The sequence below is a fragment of the Eptatretus burgeri genome, chromosome 7, assembly GCF_056783735.1.
Source record: "Eptatretus burgeri isolate ZD-2024b chromosome 7, Ebu_testis_v1, whole genome shotgun sequence".
NCBI classification, from domain to species: Eukaryota; Metazoa; Chordata; class Myxini; order Myxiniformes; family Myxinidae; genus Eptatretus; species Eptatretus burgeri.
The window spans coordinates 24,216,705-24,239,042 of record NC_140967.1 but is presented as its reverse complement, the minus strand read 5'-3'; the positions used below and the strand labels follow the sequence as shown (position 1 = coordinate 24,239,042).

Below are 22,338 nucleotides of genomic sequence, written 5' to 3'. Positions count from 1 at the left end.
ATTTCTAAAGGTGGTGTGCTCTGGCAATCTACTCTCAGGCAGATAATGTACAAAAGGAGAAAATCCAATGCCATTGTTACTCTTTCCAGGAGTGGTCGTCCAACAAAAATCATTCCAAGAGCAAGGCGTACAATAATCCAGGTCACAAAGAATCCCAGGGTAACATCTAAGAATCTGTGGGCCTCTCTTGCATTGTCCACTATCAGGAAAACACTGAACAAGAATGGTGTTCATGGGAGGATAGCAAGGAGGAATTCACTGCTCTCTAAGAAGAACATTGCCACCCATCTCAAGTTTTCCAAAGACCACTTGGATGATCCAGAAGGCGATTGGAAGAATGTTCTGTGGACAGAAGAGTCGAAAGTGGAATTTTTGGGCTTAAATGAGAAACATTATGTTTGTGGAAAACTAAACACTGCATTCTAACACAAGAACCTCATCCCAACCGTGAAGCATGGTGGTGGGAGTATCATGGCTTTGGGCTGCTTTGCTGCCTCAGGACCTGGACGGCTTGCCATCATTGATGGAACCATGAATTCCGGATTGTACCAGAAAATTCCACAGGAGAATGTCAGGGCATCCGTCTGTGAGCTGAAGCTTAACAGAAAGTGGGTCATGCAGCAGGACAATGATCCGAAACACACAAGTAAATCTCCAACAGAATGGCTGAAGCAGAAGAGATTTGGAGTTTTGGAATGGCCAAGTCAAAGTCCAGACCTTCACCCAATTTAAATGTTGTGGCAGAACATAAGTGAGCAATTCGTGCAAGAAAGCCTACAAATATCTCTGAAATGAAGCAGTTCTGTAAGAAGGAATGAGCCAAAATTCCTCCAAGCCGATGTGGAGGACTGATCAAGAGTTACCGGAAACATTTGGTTGAAGTTATTGCTGCTCAAGGGGGTGCCACCAGTTACTGAATGGAGAGATTCACGTACTTTTTCGTACAAAGCCGATGAATCTTGGATCATTTTGCTCAATAAATGAATGACAAAGTAGATTTTTTTTTGTGATATTTGTTTAACCAGATTTGCTTTATCTATTACACTGGGCAACAACAAAAACAACTTTTCGTCTGCTGCTAAGGGAAATGCAGGTGTTATTGGCTAGATCTAGGCTGCTGATTTCAAATATGTAGTCAAAATCCTGATGTGCTGTGAAAATTCTGACCAGATTCAGAATCGGCATACTCAATATCGTCTCGAACATATGTTTCTACCCCAGTAACAAAATATTTGTTGTCCAGTGTTTGTAATTCTTAGATGAAGATCTGATTAGATTTTAGGTCAAATGTATGCAGAAAATTCCAAAGGGTTCACAAACTTTTTCTCACCACTGCACCTCCCTTTGTCTACAAGACCAACGCTCATATCATAGATAAGAACAGGACAACTTCATAATAATGGATCCCTGGTTTCAAAAAAGTGTTCTAACCTACGCGAACATACAAACCATGCTGACTTAAAATACTAACAACACTGTGATATGTCTGGGCCTTAATAGACCAGTCACATGTAGCGATTTAACCCAAGGATGCAACTGAACGGTCCGATTGATTGGTTATATCATGAATGAATGGTCATGTGACCTCCAGCTCCATATGCTCGCCAACATTTATCCACAATGGCTCTCCAGCCAAGGGAGAGAGAGAGAAAGAGAGAAGGCAAGCTCACAAACTGGTAACAATAATTTATTGATAACTCTTAATAATTATTAAAATGCGCACATCCCGTTTTTTTATTTCTGTTCCTCACAAGTCTAATCATTTATTGAACATGAACGGCTATTCCGATTTAAGGAATTATGTTGATATTTAAGGATGTTGTGAATGACAATTATTAATACACGCAATACATTACTTAACTTTATCTTTATTGCGAGCCTCAAAATAGTTGTTTACCAAAACTAAGAAACTTAACCTGTAAGTTTAACCGTACTTTGTCTCTGAATTCTTTCCAATCCCACATGCGCAGAGAGAAGGGAGATAATTTTATTTTTGCTCTGTCTGCCTGTTTGACGGTCAAACAAAATTGAAAAGCATTCCAAACAGGAAATTACTATTTTTTTAAGGACATCATAAAGGACACAAACAACAGGCACGAAGAACGAATGGAACATGTTAGATAGGGTGGTGTAATAGACAATGTCAATGGCGGTAAATTGCAGAATTCATTTTTTTCTACAACGTTGAAAATCTTTATTTTATTTAAATTTAATTATATACTCAGCAATGGCGAACACAAATCACCTTTTTATCACTTCAAAGAACCTCCAATTTTACAGCACATGGACATGTTAAATAAGATGGTGTTTAAGGGTGGTTCATAAGACTGCTTAAATACCAATAACTTTCTGGAATTTTTTTAAAACGATCTTTAAAATCATTCTTTTGTTTAAACTGAAGTATTGCATAAACTTGAACATCGTATAGGGTAACGTGTTCTATGAACGCTCCAGTTTGATATGGGTTTTGACCCTTTCAGCACAGAACCTCTCCAAATGGTGGGTCCATAGCCGTGATGTGTCTACATCAGTTTTTTTTTTGTTTGTTTTTTTGTATACCTTGTCGAGGCTCATATGAGAGCTAACACACAATGCACAGAAAGGGGGCATGAGACAAGAGGGGCGGGAGTGGGAGGGACAAAACAGTGGGGAACAGACACATTAGGAGATCGGTGGAAGGGAAAGGGATGGGGATGGGATGGGGAACATGGGGAAGAGAAGATGGACATCACAGGGACTTTCAGGAAGGAAAGCAGGGGAATTGAAGGAAGTGGGCTTGGGTGGATTATCGGGGGTAGAAAAGATCGAGGATTTGGATGGGGGATGATAAGAGGTGGTGGTGAACAGCTGTTTTGAAAGCCTGGAGGGAAGAATGGGAAAGAATAGAGTGAGGGAGTTTATTCCAAAGGCGGGAAAAAAAAGAGGAATGAAAGAGTGAAGGTGAGCAGCGATCGGTGATTTTGATAGTTTTACCAGAAGGGGGTTGTTAGGGGACCTTGAGCGCCCTGTGGAAATGTGGTGGGGACAAATCGCAGAGAGAGCAGGGGGGGCAAGGCTGGAGAGGAGACGGTAGAGGACAGAAAGACCATCGACCAACCTGCGGTGATTGAGTGAGAGGCCCAAAGACTCAGCTTCATTGCAGGAGATGCCGATGATCCTAAATGCCCTGGTTTCTACAGCGTGAAGCCGAGAAAGGTGGGAGGTAGGAGCACCAGCCCAGAGGGGAGAGCAGTACTCCATCAGGCTATGGACAAAAGCTTTGTAAGTGGTCAGGAGCTCAAGAGGACCGAGGAAGGACTTTGCACGACGGAGGATTCCCAGTCGGCGACTGGCTTTTGAGGGGAGGTTGGAAATGTGACTTTCCCAGGAAAGGTCATGGTAGATAGTGAGACCCAGAAGCTTGAAAGAAAAGACTTCTTCCAGAGGATTGTTGAGAAAGTGGATGGGGGGGGGGGTTTCTAAACGGTCCTTTCGAAGAGAAATAGTGAGAGTGTGAGATTTGTCTGGATTGAAAGACATGTTCCACGTGTTGGACCAGTTTGTGATTTTACCCAGATCTGCACTGAGCGAAGAAGCTGCTGCTTGCCGGTCTGAGGGATGACAGATGGTACGGCAGAGGGTGGAGTCATCAGCAAAGAGATATAGAGGTTTTTCCAGAGAGTCAGAGAGATCATTGATGAAAACCATAAAAAGAACAGGGCCCAGAACGCTACCTTGAGGAACTCCAGCCTGGACAGGAAGAGGGGATGAAAGAACTCCATTTAGGGCCACACATTGACTGTGACAGGAGAGGAAGTCTGCGAGCCATGAGTGGAGATGGCCTTGAATACCATGGGAAGAGAGTTTGGTGAGTAGGGCCGGGTGTCAGACTGTGTCAAAAGCATGTGATATGTCCAGGGATACGGCTCGGATTTCCTGTCTGGCATTGAGGACCTCCATCCATTGATGGGAGAGCAGAAGCAGCATATCCAGGGTAGAGTGACCTGGTCTGAAACCAAATTGATGATCGGAAATCAAGCCATTGGAGAAGAGGAAGGATTTCATGTCTGAAGCGATGATGGATTCCATAACCTTGCTGATGATTGGGAGAAGGCTGATTGGTCTGTAGTTGCAGGGATCTGTTTTTGCACCTTTTTTATGCAGGGCAGTGATGTTAGTAGATTTCCAAGCAGATGGCAGATGACCTTGAGCAAATGAGAGCATGACTAGAACAGAGAGAGGGTGAGCAAGAGCAGAAGAGCAGGCTTTGAGGACACGTGGGCTGATGCCGTCTGGATCGGTTGCAGAATCTGAGTCGAGGTTTGAAAGCAAGCTCTCCACCTTGTCAGGAGAAAAGGACACAGAGTCCAGGGACAGTTGGGTGCGACTGGGTAAGGTGGGCAGAGAAAGCGATGGGTTTAGGACACAAGATTTAGCTGCAAACACCGAGTTTAGACATTCAGCTTTATCACGTGCGGTATCAGCAGTGCGGCCATTTGAGGTAAGGGAAAGGATGGAGGGGGAACATACACCAGAAACCGATTTGATTAAACGCCACCAGGATTTTGAGGAGGGAGAGAGGTTTGAGAGTTCAGACTTGAGATGAGAAAGATGTTGTTTTCTGGCTCTCCTGAGGGTAGATACACACTTGTTCCGAGCTTTGTGGAAAGAACTGAGATTGCCCTCAGTTGGGTTTGCTTTCCATGAGGCAAAGGCAAGTTGTTTCAGGACAACTGCCTCGCCACAAGCTTCAGTAAACCAAGGGCGGGAGGAAGGGTAGGACAACTGAACACGAGAGGGGATAAATCTGTGCATGAGGGAGAGCAAGTTTCTTTGAAAGAATTCCCAGGATGAGTTGATGTTTGATAAAGTAGTGATAGGAGACCAGTCTGTAAGTTTGATGGCTGCTAGGAGACCCTGCCAGATGGCTTGAGTGAAATGCCAGACTCGACGGCAGTGAGGTGGTTCTCTGATAACAGCCAGAGAGAAGTACACTTTGACAAGGACGTGGTCAGAAGAACCGATTGGAGCGAAGGAAGAGCAGCAGATATTGTCAGGGAAATTTGTCAAAATCAGATCCAGAAGAGATGGAGTACCATTGGTTGAGATCCGGGTCGGGAAGTTTACCGATTGAGTCAGTCCCAATGAGTCGCAGAAAGCATTTGCTGAGATGCCATGACAGGTGAGAGAGGTACCCACACCGAGCCAACTGGCATGATGACAATTGAAGTCACCACATATGAGGAAGAGAGAGTTTGGTTGAGAAGATAGAAGATGGTCCATGTTTTCGGAGAGTGAGGTGTTGATGGAGTCATCACTGTGAGGTGGACGGTACAGTACATATATAAACAAGAGGTGGGAGTGGAGGGAAGCCGTAGCCAGAGGTATTCCTGGGGGTGTGGGGGAGTGAGAGCAGTGCATGGAGAGTGAGGAATAGAGTCTTTGATGAAGAGAGCAACACCTCCACCAGGACGAGGATCAGGTCAGTCATACCGTAAGAGGGAGTAACCGGGGAGAGATACTTGGGAGTCAGACACGTCTTGGGAGAGGAAAGTTTCTGTTAGGCAGATAATGTCTGGTTGTCAGTGGCAGCCTGTATGGAAAGATCTGAAAGGTTTGAGCGAAGGCCCCGGATATTTGAGGTCCACACTTTTAATGAAGAGGTAGAGGAGGAGGCTTTGGTTGCAGGGGGTGGAGGGAGGGGGAGGGTTGGACAAGGGACGAGGGGGGGAGGTAAGGAGGGTTGTTGAAAGAGTGTGGGGGATTGCAGAATAGCTTGGGGAGGGGCCGAATGACGAGTAGAAAAGGCTCTGGTGCTGGGGGAGAGGGGGAACAAGAGAGGGGGAAGAAGGCAGTTGAGGATTTTGAGGAGGTGGAGTGAAGAGATGGAGGTGAGAGGGCAGTGGAGGGAGGCAGCTTGGTAGATGAGAGGGGGGGGCAACTTTGAGAAGGATGAGTGAGGGGGGAATTTTTGAGAGAGGTGAGAGGGAGGCTAGGCCTTGGAGGGAGCCTAGCCAAGGCCTAGGCCTCAAACACCCGGTAAGAACGTCGACAAAAAAAACTCACAAAATAGCACGATTTTTGAAACAAAACCGAATTAGGAACACACAGTAGCATGTAGGTGAGAAAATTAAACAGTTAAAACGGGACAAATAACGACCGGAAACTTAACTTTGAGAACGTCAGCAGAGAGTTCCTAAGGAGACCTCGTCGCTCCAAACCCGGAACCGGAGATCAGTTGATCCAGAACCTCAGACATTACAATGAAACTTCATTATTTAAGCTTTCTAACTTTCCTGTTAGAGGCTTTCATGTATTATCATATATTCATAATGCACATGACATTCTGTTAAATAAAATGCAGTAAAGCATGCACACCTTACCTGACAGCTTGCACATGCATTAACCAGCACGTCTATTATGCTCCCAACTGAATCGAGCTGTCAATCAAATACAGAAACTATTATCTTGATAGATTTTCTATGTGATCAACTGTGCCCCGAGTCACCCTTTAGTAACTGCTCTAAAGCATAACTCATAACCTCTTAGTAACTGCTCCACTGCATCTCCTAAAAACCACTAAAAATGTTTCCAAATATATTTATTACATGCACGAGGTACAAATTACCTGCTACTTCCGTGTGGCATGTCAACTCGAAACAACATGAAACACATACAGTAGATTTATAAAGGAAATGTCCCTCTTTAGCCATGCATCCTGACACAGCCAAAGGGAAGAAGAGGGTCGGAGGAAGAAAATAATCGTCTAGGGGGAAGCAAAAGAAAAGAAAAGAAAACCCGGATCAACAGAAAATGGTGCCACCCAGCCCGTTTGGATGCTCTCTATGTGTGAGCTCTCTGGCAGCCGAACAGATGTTCTCGAACCTTGCACAGCTCTTCTGTCGCCTCCTCCCTAAACTGGGGGCCAATGGGATCAGACCACAATGGTGAAACGATGTGAAGGGAAAGCTTTTTCAGTCACGCCCTCTCCTTCCTTGCTGGTCATCTCTCACCCCCACCCAGGTCCTTTTATTACGGTGGGCCATAAGCATACCCGCCGGAACAAACAAACCCCATCTTCCAGTATCACTCTGCTGGTCTCAAGGGCATGGTGGGATACCCCTTTTTGAGGAATAGAACCAAAAAAAAAAAGGAAAGGTCGGGAAGAAGGCCAATGGGATCAATGGGACAAGTGGCTTCTACTCTCGATCTGTTATGACGTAACCCACATGGCACATCCACAAACTACGTACAGTCATGACAGTAGACTGAAGGAAATTATCATTCATGCCGTCGGACAAAATGATATAAAAGATTCAAATCAAAGACTGGAAATCAATGTTTGCTCGGAATTCCACCCTCTACCGTAACATTTCTCATCCTTCAGACAGGCAAGCAGCCTCCTCTTCCTTCTCTGCAGACCTTGATAAAATCAGAAGTTATTCCACCACTTGGAATATGTGTTTCAACCCTGGCAAACCGATACACTCAGCCTGTCTCTCTGTAAGGACTGTCTGGCAAATCCTCCCATCTACTTCCTAAACAAACCACCTGAAGAGGTTACGTCACTCAAACTTTTGGAATTCACCATCAGCCACGATGTGGTTTTTTTTTTGGCAAACCATATTTCCAAGATGGCCTCCAAAGCCAGCTGCCGAATGGGCATCCTCCATTGTGCAAGGTCTTTCCTTGGCTAATCTGAACTTTTGACAATCCACAAGACCTTCATATTCAGCTACTGCTCTCCCCTTGAGGCTGGCATCCCTATCTCACATCTTCTTGCTCTCCCTTGATGCTATGGAAAGCAAGGCCTTCAAAATCATTGGGATCTCACGTGATGAAGCCGAGTGTCTAGGCCTGTGACTTTCACATCGCAAACCGGATTTGTGACCTCTCTTTATTCTACCGCCTCCTTTTGCACCCTCTGCCTTCTCTTGGCTCTGCCCTAAACGGGCACAAAAGTTCATCATCCAAATCAGCAAAGAAAGAAGTACCTTGGGCACCATACCATAAGTTGCAGGCTTAGCATCCAAAGTAAAAAGATCCTTCTCATGATTTGGGATATTCACTGCTTTCAAGCTCCATAACACCTTGAGCCAACAACAGGTGTGTGTGTGTGTGTGTGTGTGTGTGTGTGTGTGTGTGTGTGTGTGTGTGTGTGTGTGTGTGTGTGTGTGTGTGTGTGTGTGTGTGTGTGTGTGTGTGTGTGTGTGTGCGTGCGTGCGTGCGTGCGTGCGTGCAGCAGACCCCGAAGGAAAAGAAACGCATGATGGTGTATGGGATAAGATGTGATCAGGTGGATTGCAAGAATTATTACATTGGGGAGACACACAAGTCACTGAAAAGCTGGATGTGTCAACATTGTACTCCGAGCCTTGTATAAAGTATTCCAGACTCTGCGGTGTATTCTCCTCTATCGTTTACCAGCCATACATAGGGCACTAACTATATGGTGATATTGGACGGAGAAAATAAGTGGTTCGAGCGTTGAGTAAAGGAATCTATTCGGGAAAGTCGATGCATGAACATTTAAGGAGGGAGGGAGGGCTCCGCTTCATTTAATCTGACTTGTGGAACCGGTGCTTCGGGGAATTCCTCGCCATTTGGCACATGAGCAGCAATAGTCAAGTGACTGAAAACGGTATTCATCAGTGGTCATTCGCCAAGGATCTTCACGTGACATCCTTACGGCCATTGTAGAACAGAAAAAGAATGGCCATTTTAAACCAGGCCTTTGCTAGTTGCAGCCTTGTTGGTGATCGGCATCACATTCCAAGCAAACATTGATTTCCAGTATTTGATTTCAATCTCTTATCAGTGATGACAGCATTTACATAAGCACAAATACAAAAGGAGATGGGTCGGAGGGGCGGTCAACACTCCTTCCCATGCATGTTTCAATAATAATGAAGTTGAAAGAAACAACTCAATAACGCAATTAGCAAAGTAGAAAAAAATCCCCTGTACACAAGTTACGGCTCATGGAAGAGGTAAATGGCAGAGGGTGATACGTTAACACACTGGAAGAAGGGTGGAGTGGAAAATGTGGACTGAACGCAGAAAAGAAAACAAAGCACAAATTAAAAACATAATAATAAAAGTGCAACACAAATAACAACGTGATCATGTGACCAAGGGTAAAATACAGCTGATCAAACATCATGGACCAGTCTTTACTGGATCATATACATTTCCGAGGAAGAACTTTATATTTTGAAGGAAAATAACATATTGGAATCAGGTTAATAAGAAAAGGGAGATAAAATTTGCTAATTACACCTTCCTCAAGAAAAAGTATGCCTCCATAATCACATTAAGAATTATTTCTCTTTTTATTATCAATTCACAACTTAATGACTTTTAATTAATAACTAGACGACCCGTGAACCCGTTGGGTTCCTGTTGTGACAGCGGTTGATAAATAAATCATTTCAACAACAAAAAAGATAGCTCCAGCGAATTATACCGCTGAGGTTGTTCGCATTGATCAAATTCTCCCGAAGAGTACTTGACTGAATCGGGAATTGATTTTTTAATAATTTTTTCGTTGCCCGATTTGAACGGAACCTGATACTGCACATCGCAGGAGAATGCTGAGTAAGGTGGGCCAAAAATTTTTGCACTATAGTGTACCGTTTTGGCTGTATTTTGGGAACATACGTATACATATATATACATATATATATATATACACACACACACACACACACACACACACACACACACACACACACACACACACACACACACACACACACACACACACACACACACACACACACACACACACACACACACACACACACACACACACGATGAGAGTTTTAGTAATATATGGGTGATCCAGTAAAATAAATAATTTAAAATAAACCAAGTAAAATAAATCCAGTAAAATACAGCGCACCATTGCAAATAAATCCAGTGATATAAATCGTTTTTTTTTAATACAACAAAAAAACTAGGTCACTCAGTAGGGCACATACCTCCGCCTCGTAATGCCTGATCCACGCCAACATGTCAGGCCAAATACATTTTTGAAATATCATGCTATATATCGTTTTTGGCTCTGTGTCTTAATCGTGAAGAATCACTTCAAAAATTAAATAATTCTCGTATTTAATTTCGTAATCAAAGAAGATCCGGATTCGGATCTTCACCCAAATCGAATCAATTCGTCCTTGTCACACACCCAACATGTCCACCAGGTTTCAGACGAATCCGTCCACAACTTTTTGAGATATTGTGCTACATATCATTTTTGGCTCCATCTCTCAATGGTGAAGAATCACTGAAAAAACTTATCAGATCTGGATCCAGATTCAGATCTTCACCAAAATCGAATCACAACTTCCTTGTCACACACTCAACATGTCCACCAAGTTTCTTCTGAATCAGTCAACAACTTTTTGAGAGATTGTGCTATATATCATTTTGGCCCTTTCTCTCAATGGTGAAGAATTGCTTTAAAAATTCTCGTCGTTGGATCCAGACCTGGATCTTCACCAAAATCTAATCAGTTCGTCCTTGTCACACACACAACCTGTCCACAACTTTTTGAGATATCCTGCACACAAAGAGACAGACAGACAGACAGACAGACAGAAAGGGGTGAAAACATAACCTCCTTCACCTTCAGTGGCAGAGGTCATAAATCATTACAAATAAATCCAGTAAAATTAATCTTTATTTTAAAAAAATGGACCTCACATTCTGAAGCTCACCTGGATCAGGAGCAGCAGTCACTCAAACTCCCCGCAGACCAACTTAGACCCTGATTTTTTTTTTTAACGCCATGAACAAACTTTGGTACATCACGGGTGATGAAGGTTGTGGTCAAGTTTCATTGAAATTGTGTGTGTAATTATGGAGAAGAGAGCAAACACATATTTTGGGTGGTGAACCTCTTCTAAAACGCCCACCCCCCCTCCCCATAGACCCCTTCAATGAGTGCAGATTGTTGTATGGTTGATACACTTTGGTACATCATGGGTGATGAAGGTTGTTGTCAAAGTTTATCAAAATCATGTGTTTGGTTCAAGCGATGACTGAAGTGTTTATGGACTAACTCACTTACCCACCCACTCACTCACTCACTCACCTACAGACACTGCTCGATTGCATTAGTTCACCTGACTAAAGTCCAGGTGAGGTAAAATACAGTAAAACAAATCATTGAAAATATATCTAGTAAAATATATGATTTAAAAGAAATACAGTAAAATTCAAACCTCAATCCCTGACATATTTTCACAATGAGTTTGTACATTACATACCCGTTTTTGAGGCAGCTCCTGCTTGAATGATTTCAGAAGAATCAGATTGCAAAGGATTCAGCGACATGTTTGTTAACTCGGTATACAGTGCAGCAGGTTCCTCAATGGACAACAAAAGCTCCAGCTCTTCATCCACCTTTTCTGGTGTTTTCAAGGGACTGCCATTTTCCCTCGCAGTTCCTTGTGGCTCCACGGTGCCTTCTGTTGTGGGTTGGGGGATCTCAAAAGCATCGTCCTTCTGAGTCGAATCCCCAGAGAAAGAGGCAAGTGCTGCAGTGGAGTCTCTCTTCGGTCCAAAAGACAATGATGAGGACGATGGTGATGAAGGGTCCTCAGCTTTTGTTTCCGCATTGAGGAAGAATTCAAACTTGGCAGGTTTGCTGAGCGCTAACCTTGGCGCATCAAAGAGTGAGAATTTTTTGAGTTCAGTAGGTGCTGCAGACTGCAAGGGATGCGAGAGAAATGTCAACAGAACATCAAAACTGTTACTATTTTTAATACAAATTCCTTTTTATGTTAGAGTTGCAACCATACCGATTCCCGCATGTCCATGAAGGACGAATGAAGGAGGAAATATTCATCCAGAATCACTTTTCCTTTGATTTCAAGGGTTTGTTTGAATGAATATATTCGCTCATCTTATGATGCAAAATCAAAGGTTCATAACCTGTTTATTTTTCCATGAGTTATTCACATTATACAAAGAGCAGAACACATCAGTTTCAATTTTTTTTTTTTTTTTTAAGGAGAATATCAAAGGAAAGGGTGGCAGGTGACCAAGTGGCCATCCCCCACCCCTTTAACTGCATTGGGGCCTAAGGACTCATTTAACAGGAATACTTTCCATGCATGTAATTGCATTTCCACTTAGCAGGAATAAATAAATATTATCAGTAACTTGGACCCTTGCAATTGGTTCCAGTGATGTTTTTTGGCCTCTTTACCTCCGCCACCAAAGGTTGACAGAGGTTATTTTTCACCCCTGCTTGTCTGTTTCTCTGTGAGCAGGATATGTCAAAAAGTTATGGAGGGGTTCGGATGAAATTTCGTGGACAGGATTGGGGTGTGACAATGACGAATTGATTCGATTTTGGTGAAGATTTGGATACGATTATTTTTTTTTTCCGAGTGATTCTTCACCATTGAGAGATGGGGCCAAAATGAAATAGACCATGATATTTTAAAAAGTTATGGACGCATCACGACAAAACATTGTGAATGAGTTGATATGGTTAATGAATTGGGTAGGTGACAATAACAAGCTGATGAGATCATGGTTAAGGTTCGGATGCAGAGCCGACCTATCAGTGGGATACAAAACGTAAATTGTTCAGCCTGACGGAGGTATTCGCTCTACCGAGTGTCGTTCTAGTTATCCTTATGTTTCGGTCTTAAAATGATAATCAATACATGGTTTTGTATGTAACCCTAACAACTCACATGCATTTGCTCTATCTCACAAAGCAGGGGCTATGCCTTGACAACATCATATAGCTTCCATACATGTTTCCCAACAAAAGCAGCAACTCATTTCTCAATATAGCCATTTTCCTTTGTGATAAAGGCTTAAGCCATGCCAATTTTTCCAACGCGCCAACTGGACGGCCATGGGGTAATTGTAGGAAATCATGGAAAGTTTCATTGCCAAAGGATTGGGTGTCTTGAGCTTCAATGGCAAAACCAGGAAGGCGAGCAACGATTGATCCCTCTGGCATGTGTTAAAAGTACAACAACAGAAGAATGAAATGGCATGAGAGACATCTCGCCGGAAGAAGAGTCTCATAATTTTTGTTGGTTTTGATAGTCAAGCAGAGGCGACGATGTCGGAGTAATAAGGGAAAGCTGTGGATCTTCCGGTTTTGGGTTTGAAGCAACGGCTAGTTCTCTCAGGGGTCTCTGCCGACTTTCTCAAAGTTAAGTTTCCGGTCGTTATTTGTCATGTTTTAACTGTTCATTTTCTCACCTATATGTTTACTGTGTTAATAGTTCGATTTTGTTGAAAAAATCGTGCTATTTTGTGAGTTTTCGTCAAGCTTGCCTTATCGGGCTCCTTGAGGCCTCCTCGTCCTTCCTGTCTTTATTTGTTTATTTGTCCTTTGCAATCATTTATTTGTATTCTATTCTATTATTTGTACAATCGTTTATTTGTATTCTCTCCCTATTACCATCAATTCCTATTTTCCCCACTTTTCCGAATGCCACCCATCTATCCCTCCCAACTACACACACTGTTTCTTATCTTAAAAAAATTACAAAAACAACAACAACCCTTTCTCCCGCCATACCCACGAGTACCGATCCTTCTTCTTCTTCTTCTTCTTCTTCTTCTTCTTCTTCTTCTTCCTCCTTCTGCAAACACACTATCTTTCTTCTATTTGAGCTGACACACTCTCACCATGACCTTTACGATTTCTTCTTACAACCTTCCATTCTCCAATCTTACCAAATCTTCAAAAATGATAATAATTTTCCTTGTATCCTTCCTAACTGTACACTAGGGTGTACCACATTTGCAAAAGTAGTTGCTGGAATGAAGCACTATGTGCCTATCGATTCCACTAGTGAAGTCAGGTGATCGACCAAAGTTTGAAAATTTTCCCGCCTTTTTTGACCACGGGTCGCCATTTTGAAATTTCAGGAAAAATCCATATTTTTGGAAATAATATTGATTTTTGAATATTTTTAAATATATATTTCTCTGTGTTTAGATGGCCGAATGCACTTCAGTAGGCACCAGTATGATAGTAAGTACCCGTAAATATTATTCAGAACTTGTCCCAACATTTTGAGAAGGGGTTGCCATTTTGGAAATTCTGTGAAAATCGTATATTTTGTGTATATCTAATGAAATATAAATTTTTTAATTCTTTGTGTACTTGCAGATAAACCTTGACTGACCAATGGTCAGGGCTCCTTTGGCTATGTGGGACAAGTTCGCGAGTTACAGGAAATTTTGCGAAAGTGCTAATTCTTTACGTGTCGTAAATGATCTAGCTGAAAGAGGAATTAAGCTAGTGTCTGACTTTATTCATATGTGCAATGATGAGAAACAACGTCAAGCATTGCTACAGTGCGTGGAAGAGCACAGGAAGCTTTACCCAGACTATACAAAAAAAAACACGATGTTCTCTATAAGATATCTGTGTGGTTGCTTGTTTGCTAGATTGTTATGTTGTCATGTATGAAAACCATGTCACTTAAAACATATTTGGTTGTTCTCATAATTAATTGATCATGCTCTCATTTGTCATTAATAATGTCTTTATTAAAACGCGACTACTGATATTCTGAAAATGCCTAACAATGTGCCATGCAATAATTGTCAAAATATGGGATTTTCAGTGAAATTCCAAAATGGCAACCCTTTCTCAAAATGTTGGGACAAGTTGTGAATAATATTTACGGGTACTTACTATCATACAGGTGCCTACTGAAGTGCATTCGGCCATCTAAACACAGAGAAATATATATATTTTTAAATATTCAAAAAAAATCAATATTATTTCTAAAAATATGGATTTTTCCTGAAATTTCAAAATGGTGGCCCGCGGTCAAAAAAGGCGGGAAAATTTTCAAACTTTGGTCTATCACCTAACTTCACTTGTGGAATCGATAGGCACATAGTGCTTCATTCCAGCAACTACTTTTGCAAAAGTGGTAGACCTTACTGTACACCTGAAATCACATGTCTACCCTCTTCCTGTTACTTTTCGTTGATCCATCAGCTTCACTCTGTGTTTACCGTTCCAAATTCACCATACAACTCCACGATTTCACTTAAACCTTTCCTTCACCTAATCTCATACAATGCTCATTAAAAAAATAATAATAATTAATAATAATAATCAATAAATTCACTTTTAACGAGACACTTTCCGTTACCCACGTGATCTGTTTCCACCCTCTGCATTTACCGATCCAAATTCACCAGTCACCTCACAATCATTTCTTCAACCTTTCCTTTACCTAATCTTATGCAATCTCTATCAAAATAATAATAACTAGAACTGCCACTTTATAACCGCTGGCAGTGATGACCGGGTACCCAGACGTCCGCCTTTGATACAACATGAGACTTATATGAGTCGCAAAGTTTCCCTTTGATAGGATAAGTGGTTGCAGAGAAAACATTATTTAATAGTGATACAAATGCAACCTTGCTGTGGGACAGACTAGTTACGAACCAGATAGCACAAAGTGTTCTTATGTATGCAGTTAGCCCTTTTTCATGGGGACATTGTCGGTATTAATTGAATTGCTATTCCTGTACCCTCAAACACATTCACGTGCAGCTAAGTGAGCCTTCTGGAAAAAAAACAAAAATCTAAAAGTTCTCAGATTCAAATAATTAAATAATTCTGGTTGCCAAACCGTGTGGCTGATCGGGTTGAAATTTTAAACCCACGTTTCACATGTCGGCTAAATTATAATTGTGAAGTTTCGCATATATAGAAGCATCGGTTCCAGAATAAACATTAATATTTATCCTTCAATACAACATGGCTGCCAAACCATGTGACCTATCAATTAGAAATTAACAAACTTGTATTCACTGCTTGTGTGCAATATGTTTGTGAAGTTTCCCCTTGATCTGTCTCACCGTTCTGGAGAAAAAGATGTTTGAGGGTTTTAGGGTAAATTCAATAGGATGCCAAACCATGTGACCTATCAATTAGAAATTAACAAGCTTGTGAAAGGATGTCTTGGGGAAAGTGTGTGTGAATTTTTGCCTCAATCTGTCCAGCTGTTCTGGAGAAGAAGATTTTTTAAATTTATTAATTTTCAATCCAAGATGGCTGATAAACCATGTGATCTATGACATCATAAATTTATATTCTGCTTCCAATCGTGTAGTGGAACATGTTTGAGAAGTTTCGTGTTTATTGGACAAGGTGTGTTTTTCTATCCAAGATGGCCGCCAAACCATGTGACATGTGACGTCATAATTTTTAACGTATATACAGGCATGGGTGTAGATTATAGTAGCCAAGTTTCGCTTCGATAGGTTATGTGGTTACAGAGAAAACATTATTTAATATAATTCTTCAATCCAACATGGCTGCCAAACCATGTGACCTATCAATTAGAAATTAACAAAATTATATTCACTAGTCGTGTGCAATACATTTGTGAAGTTTCCCCTTGATCTGACCAGCCGTTCTGGAGATGTTTGAAGTTTTTAAGGTCAATTCAATATGGCCGCCAGCCATGTGACCGATCAATAAGAAATTAACAAACTTGTGAAAGGATGTCATGGGGAATGTGTAAAATTTTGCCTCAATCTGTCCAGCCGTTCTGGAGAAGAAGATTTTTTAAATTTATTAATTTTCAATCCAAGATGGCTGACGAACCATGTGACCTATGACATCACAAATTTACATTCTGCCTCCAATCCTGCAGTGGAATATGTGTGTGAAGTTTCGTGTTAATCGGATAAGGTACGTTTTTCTATCAAAGATGGCCACCAAACCATGTGACTTTTGGCGTCATAATTTTTACTATGTATGCAGACATGATGGAAGATGATAGCTGCCAATTTTTGCTTTGTTAGGTTATGTGATTCCAGAGAAAACATTATTTAATATTTTTCTTGAATCCAACATGGTTGCCAAACCATGCAACCTATCAATTCAAAATTAACAAACTTATATTCACTACTCGTGAGCAATTTGTATGTGAAGTTTCCCCTGATCTGACCAGCCGTTCTGGAGAAGATGTTTGAAGGTTTTAGGGTAAATTCAAGATGGCCACCAAACCATGTGACCTATCAATAAGAAATTAACAAACTGGAAAAAGGAGGTCATGGGGAAAGTGTGTGTAAAGTTTCATCTCAATCTGTCCAGCTGTTCTGGAGAAGATTAAAAAAAAAAAAAAACAATTCAAAACAAGATGGCTGCCAAACCAAGTCACCGATGACGTCATAATATAATTTTATACGGTGAATTGTTGCGTTGATGAGGCTCAAGAAATTTCAGATTTTTCCTGTGCAGTGTTGTACTTGACGAATTTTCACCGGGATACCGCTTCACTGATGACGTCACGAAAAATCACCCATGTTCCCGATGGGGAGTTCATTAAAATGTATGAAGCGAAAAAAATTCCATTGCCCAGTTTCAGAGATACAGAGGTCCAAAAATTATCGTTTTTTTCAAGATGGCGCCCATACCACGTGACCTATGACGTCACAATTATCAATTCAGTTTGCCATCAAAAAAGATACATACTATGGTGAAAATTTCGTGTCGATCGGACTTACCGTTCCTGAGAAAATGATTTTTAAAGCGAAAGAACAGCACAAAGGTAAAACTAACGTGTCTTCCGTCTCTCTTGGATGTGTGTTACAATTGCCGACAGTATTCAGTACAGTTACATGCTGTACAGGTTTGTATCCGAGGAGCAATAGGCTACACTATATAGCCTAGGTGTGTAGTTTTGTGTAAGTACGATGTTCGAAAACGAAAAAAAAAATGTTCGCTTAGCGACGCGTTTCTCAGAACGTAACCCCGTCGTTGCCGCAAATTGCCGGCGGAAAAAGATTAAGAAATAAGAAATAAACAGAAGAAAAACAATAGGTAACCCAGTCCTGACTGGGTACCCTAATTACCCAGTCTATTAGACTGGATACCCTAATAATACTAAAAATAAAAACGAACTCTGATAATACTTCATTTTCCTCTTTCACATGTGTGGTTCTCATTACTGTATCATAATGCACCAATCTTTTTATACAGTCATGCGCCACTTAACGACGGGGTTACGTTCTGAGAAACGCGTCGCTAAGCGAACATTTTTTTTTTTTCGTTTTCGAACATCGTACTTACACAAAACTACACACCTCGGCTATATAGTGTAGCCTATTGCTCCTCGGATACAAACCTGTACAGCATGTAACTGTGCTGAATACTGTCGGCAATTGTAACACACATCCAAGAGAGACGGAAGACACGTTAGTTTTACCTTTGTGCTGTTCATGACGGCCATCGGTGTTGTTAGCAAGAGCACACAATCTCCTCTCGCATCGATTATAGAAAGATGAATAAATAGCGTTTGGATTTTATAAATACGTAATCATTGCATCGATGTTATAATTTATAAATGAAGAAACGAGCTCCTGTCAATTGTGATGTATATTTTCGGAACAGTGCGATTGTTTTAACAACATAAAAAGCTTCACGAAAAATAAATTTATTTTTTAATCTCGACTGTAACAACGATTTATTCGCGGAATTCTTCAATTCAAAGGTAATTTACTTGCTGGAAGGTAAACGTGGAAACATTGGTTCAGTTTGAAAGTCGATTTCCTTGAATCCCGATTTAGCACGATCCTGTTTTTTCGCGATTACATTTTATGGACCTCAACGATCGCATTATAACAGGGCCACACTGTCGTTTATTATCATTATGAAGTATTATGTACTGTACAGCGTACATAATTGTACGTGCTATTTTTATACGACTGGCAGCGCGACGTCAACAACATCACTCGGCGATAGGAATTTTTCAGCAACATTTTTTTTTCTTTTTTTTTTTTTCAGAGCTGGCAGATCAGTCGTATATGCGATCGGCCGTTGCCCGGAACGTCGTTAAGCGGCGCATGACTGTATTTCAACAGACTGCTCTCAATTCGACCTTTCATTCGTACCTTGTCTAAAAAATCCAACTGTTACAGCATTTCTTCTCTCCATGTCCTTAATTCGCCTTCCTTGTTTCCATCAACAAATTTCTTTAGTTGCATTTCTGAAGTAAAAAAATTTAAAACCCCAGTCCGCTATGCTTGTTCGCTTTCCATCAATCGTCATGTTTTTTTCCAACTTCAGTGCCAACTCAACCCACTCATCCCTCCCTTTCAAAGCAACCATCACACTTCCCCATCCAAGCTTCTCTCTCACCTTTCTCAAACTCCCCCCCCCCTCACCTTTCTCCCTCAACTCTCTCCACTCACCCTTCTCCCACCATTCACCCCTTCACTCACCCTTCTCAAAGTTGACCCCCCTCGCATCCACAAAGCTGCATCCTTCCCCTGCCCTCTCACCTCCATCTTATCACTCCACCTCCTCAAATCCTCAACTGCCTTCTGCCCCTCTATCTCCTGCCATGGCACTTCAGCAAAAGACTTCTGCGACTCATTGGAACTCACTAAAATCGGGCAACTTCCCAACCCGGATCTCAACCAAACGGTACTCCAGCTCTTCTGGATCTGATTTTGCCAAATTTCCCTGAAAATATCTGCTGTTCTTCATCCGCTCCATTCAGTTCTTCACCACGTGCTTTTGAAAGTAAAATTCTCTCTGGCTGTAATTAAAGAACCACCTCAGTGCTGTCGAGTCTGACATTTCACTCAGGCTGACTGGCAGGGTCTCCAAGCAGCCATCAAACTTCTAGACTGGTCTCCCATCGCTACTTTCTCCAACATCAACTCATCCTGGGAATTCTAAGAAAAAAAATCTCTGTGTCTGTCTGTCTGTCTGTCTGTCTGTCTTCCTCTCTCTCTTACCCTTCCTCCCGCCCATGGTTCACTGAAGCTTGTGGTGAGGCAGTTGTCCTGAAACTACTTGCCTTTGCCTCATGGAAAGCAAACCCAACTGAGGGTAATCTCAGTTCCCTCCACAAAGCTCGGAACAAGTGTGTATCTTCCCTCAGGAGAGCCAGAAAACAACATCTTTCTCATCTCAAGTCTGAACTCTCAAACCCCTCTCCCTCCTCCAAATCCTGGGGGCATCTAATCAAATCTGTTTCTGGTGTATGTTCCCCCTCCATCCCCTCCCTTACCTTAAATGGGCGCACTGCTGATACCACACGTGAAAAGCCTGAATGCCTAAATTCCTTGTTTGCTTCTAAATCTTGTCCCCCAAACCCATCGCTTTCTGCACCCACCTTACCCAGTCTCACCCAACTGTCCCTGGACATTGTGTCCTTTTCTTATGACAAGGTGGAGAGCTTGCTGTCAAACCTTGACTCAGATTCTGCAACCAGTCCAAATGGCATCAGCCCACATGTCCTAAAAACCTGCTCCTCTGCTCTTGCTCACCCTCTCTCTGTTCTATTCACCCTCTCATTTGCTCAAGGTCATCTGCAATCTGCTTGGAAATCAGTAAACATCACTGCCCTGCATAAAAAGGTGCATAAAAAGGTCCCTGTAACTACAGACCAATCAGCCTTCTCCCAATCATCAGCAAGGTTATGGAATCAATCATCGCTTCAGACATGAAATTCTTCCCCTTCTCCAATGGCTTGATTTCCGATCATCAATTTGGTTTCAGACCAGGTCACTATACCCTGGATATTATGCTTCTGCTCTCCCAACAATGGATGGAGGTACTCAATGCCGGACATGAAATGAAAGTCATATCCCCAGACATATCGCACGCTTTTGACATGGTCTGGCACCCTGCCCTGCTCACCAAACTCTCTTTCTACGGTATCCAATGACATCTCCACTCATGGATCGCACACTTCCTCTCCTGTCACAGCCAACGTGTGGCCCTAAATTGTGTTCTCTCATCCCCTCTTCCTGTCCAGGCTGGAGTTCCTCAAGGCAGCGTTCTGGGCCGTATTCTTTTTCTGGTTTTCATCAATGATCTCCCCGACTCTGGAAAATCCACGTAATTGCTTTGCTGATGACTCCACCCACTGCCGTACCATCTGTCATCCCTCAGACCGGCAAGCCGCAGCTTTTTCGCTGTCTGCAGTTCTGGATAAAATCACAAGCTGGTCCAACACATGGAACATGTCTTTTAATCCTGATACATCTCACACTCTCACGATATCTCTCTGAAAGGACCGTTTAGAACCCCCCCCCCCTTCCCCATCTACTTTCTCAACAATCCTCTGGAAGAAGTCCTTTCTTTCAAGCGTCTGGGTCTCACTGTTTGCCATGATCTTTCCTGGGAAAGCCACATTTCCAACCTGACCTCCAAAGCCAGTCGCCAACTGGGAATCTTCCGTCATACAAATTCCTTCCTCGGCCCAACTGAGCTCCTGACCACATACAAAGCTTTCATCCACAGCCTGATGGAGTACTACTCACCCCTCTGGGCTGGTGCTCCTGCCTCTCACCTTTCTCGGCTTCATGCTGTGGAAACCAAGGCATTTCGGATCATTGGTATCCCCCGCGGTGAGGCTGAGTCTTTGGGCCTCTCACTCTGTCACCGCAGGCAGGTCAGTGGTCTTTCTGTCTTCTACCGTCTCATCTCCGGTCTTGCCCCCCCTCCCCCCTGCTTTGTCTGCGATATGTCCCCACCATATTTCCGCAGGGCACTCAAGGTCCGCCAACACCCCCCTTCGAGTAAAACTACCAAAATAACGAATCACTGCCCACCTTCACTCTTTTATTCCCCCATTAATCTACCCCAATCCCACCTCCTTCAAATTCCCTGCTTTCCTTCCTGAAAGTCCCTGTAGTGTCCATCTTGTATACCCTGTGTTCCCCACCCAATCCCTCTCCCTTCCACACATCTCCTCATGTCTGTTCCCCACTGTTTTGTCCTTCCCTCTCCCACCCCTCTTGTCTCATGATCCACTTGCTGTGCGTTGAGTGTTAACTCTCATACGAGCCTCAACAATTGGTACAATTTTTTTTTAATCTGGCAGTGGCTTCTGTGGCATGAAGGCATTAGTTTTACAAACACGGTTTGCATAAACTTTGGACATGATATCATACAAAGCAGGTTTTTACTGCCATGGCTGAATCAACTCATCCTCATGTTCTTCAGTCCAGAAATTTGCTACTTGGTTCGGGAAGAAGGTGTGAGGATATGCTGCTCTCCGATTGGCTCAGCGGGAGCACATTTGTGGAGCTGCATCATGAGGGTGTCTGCACCAACAAATGAATACCAACTACGACTAACCAAGACTGAACATATTCAATTGATCCAGCAGAGCCTGATGCGATGTGACAACACCATTTTACACGACTGGCTGTCCACCACACCAACTGATGTTGTACAACAAGACCATCCAGTTGCGTCACATTGGAATAAACCGGTTGGCGTGGCCTGGGCCTAATTCACAATCATACCCGACTCTGCCTCGCTTTAACATGATGGCCGCAAGAAAACAGCAAACACTAATTCTCACTGGTAGGCTA

At 42.5% G+C, this 22,338-nt stretch overlaps 1 protein-coding gene across 3 annotated transcripts in view; it reads right to left on the bottom strand.

The window, feature by feature from the left end:
* AVEN (apoptosis and caspase activation inhibitor) overlaps positions 1 to 22,338 on the bottom strand; it is a 105,733-nt gene that overhangs the window by 2,431 nt on the left and 80,964 nt on the right. For all 3 annotated transcript variants that reach the window (XM_085887715.1, XM_085887716.1, XM_085887717.1), the window contains exon 6: positions 11,253 to 11,694. In XM_085887715.1, the coding sequence (XP_085743841.1) occupies positions 11,253 to 11,694 (442 nt within the window). The remainder of the gene's footprint in view (positions 1 to 11,252; positions 11,695 to 22,338) is intronic.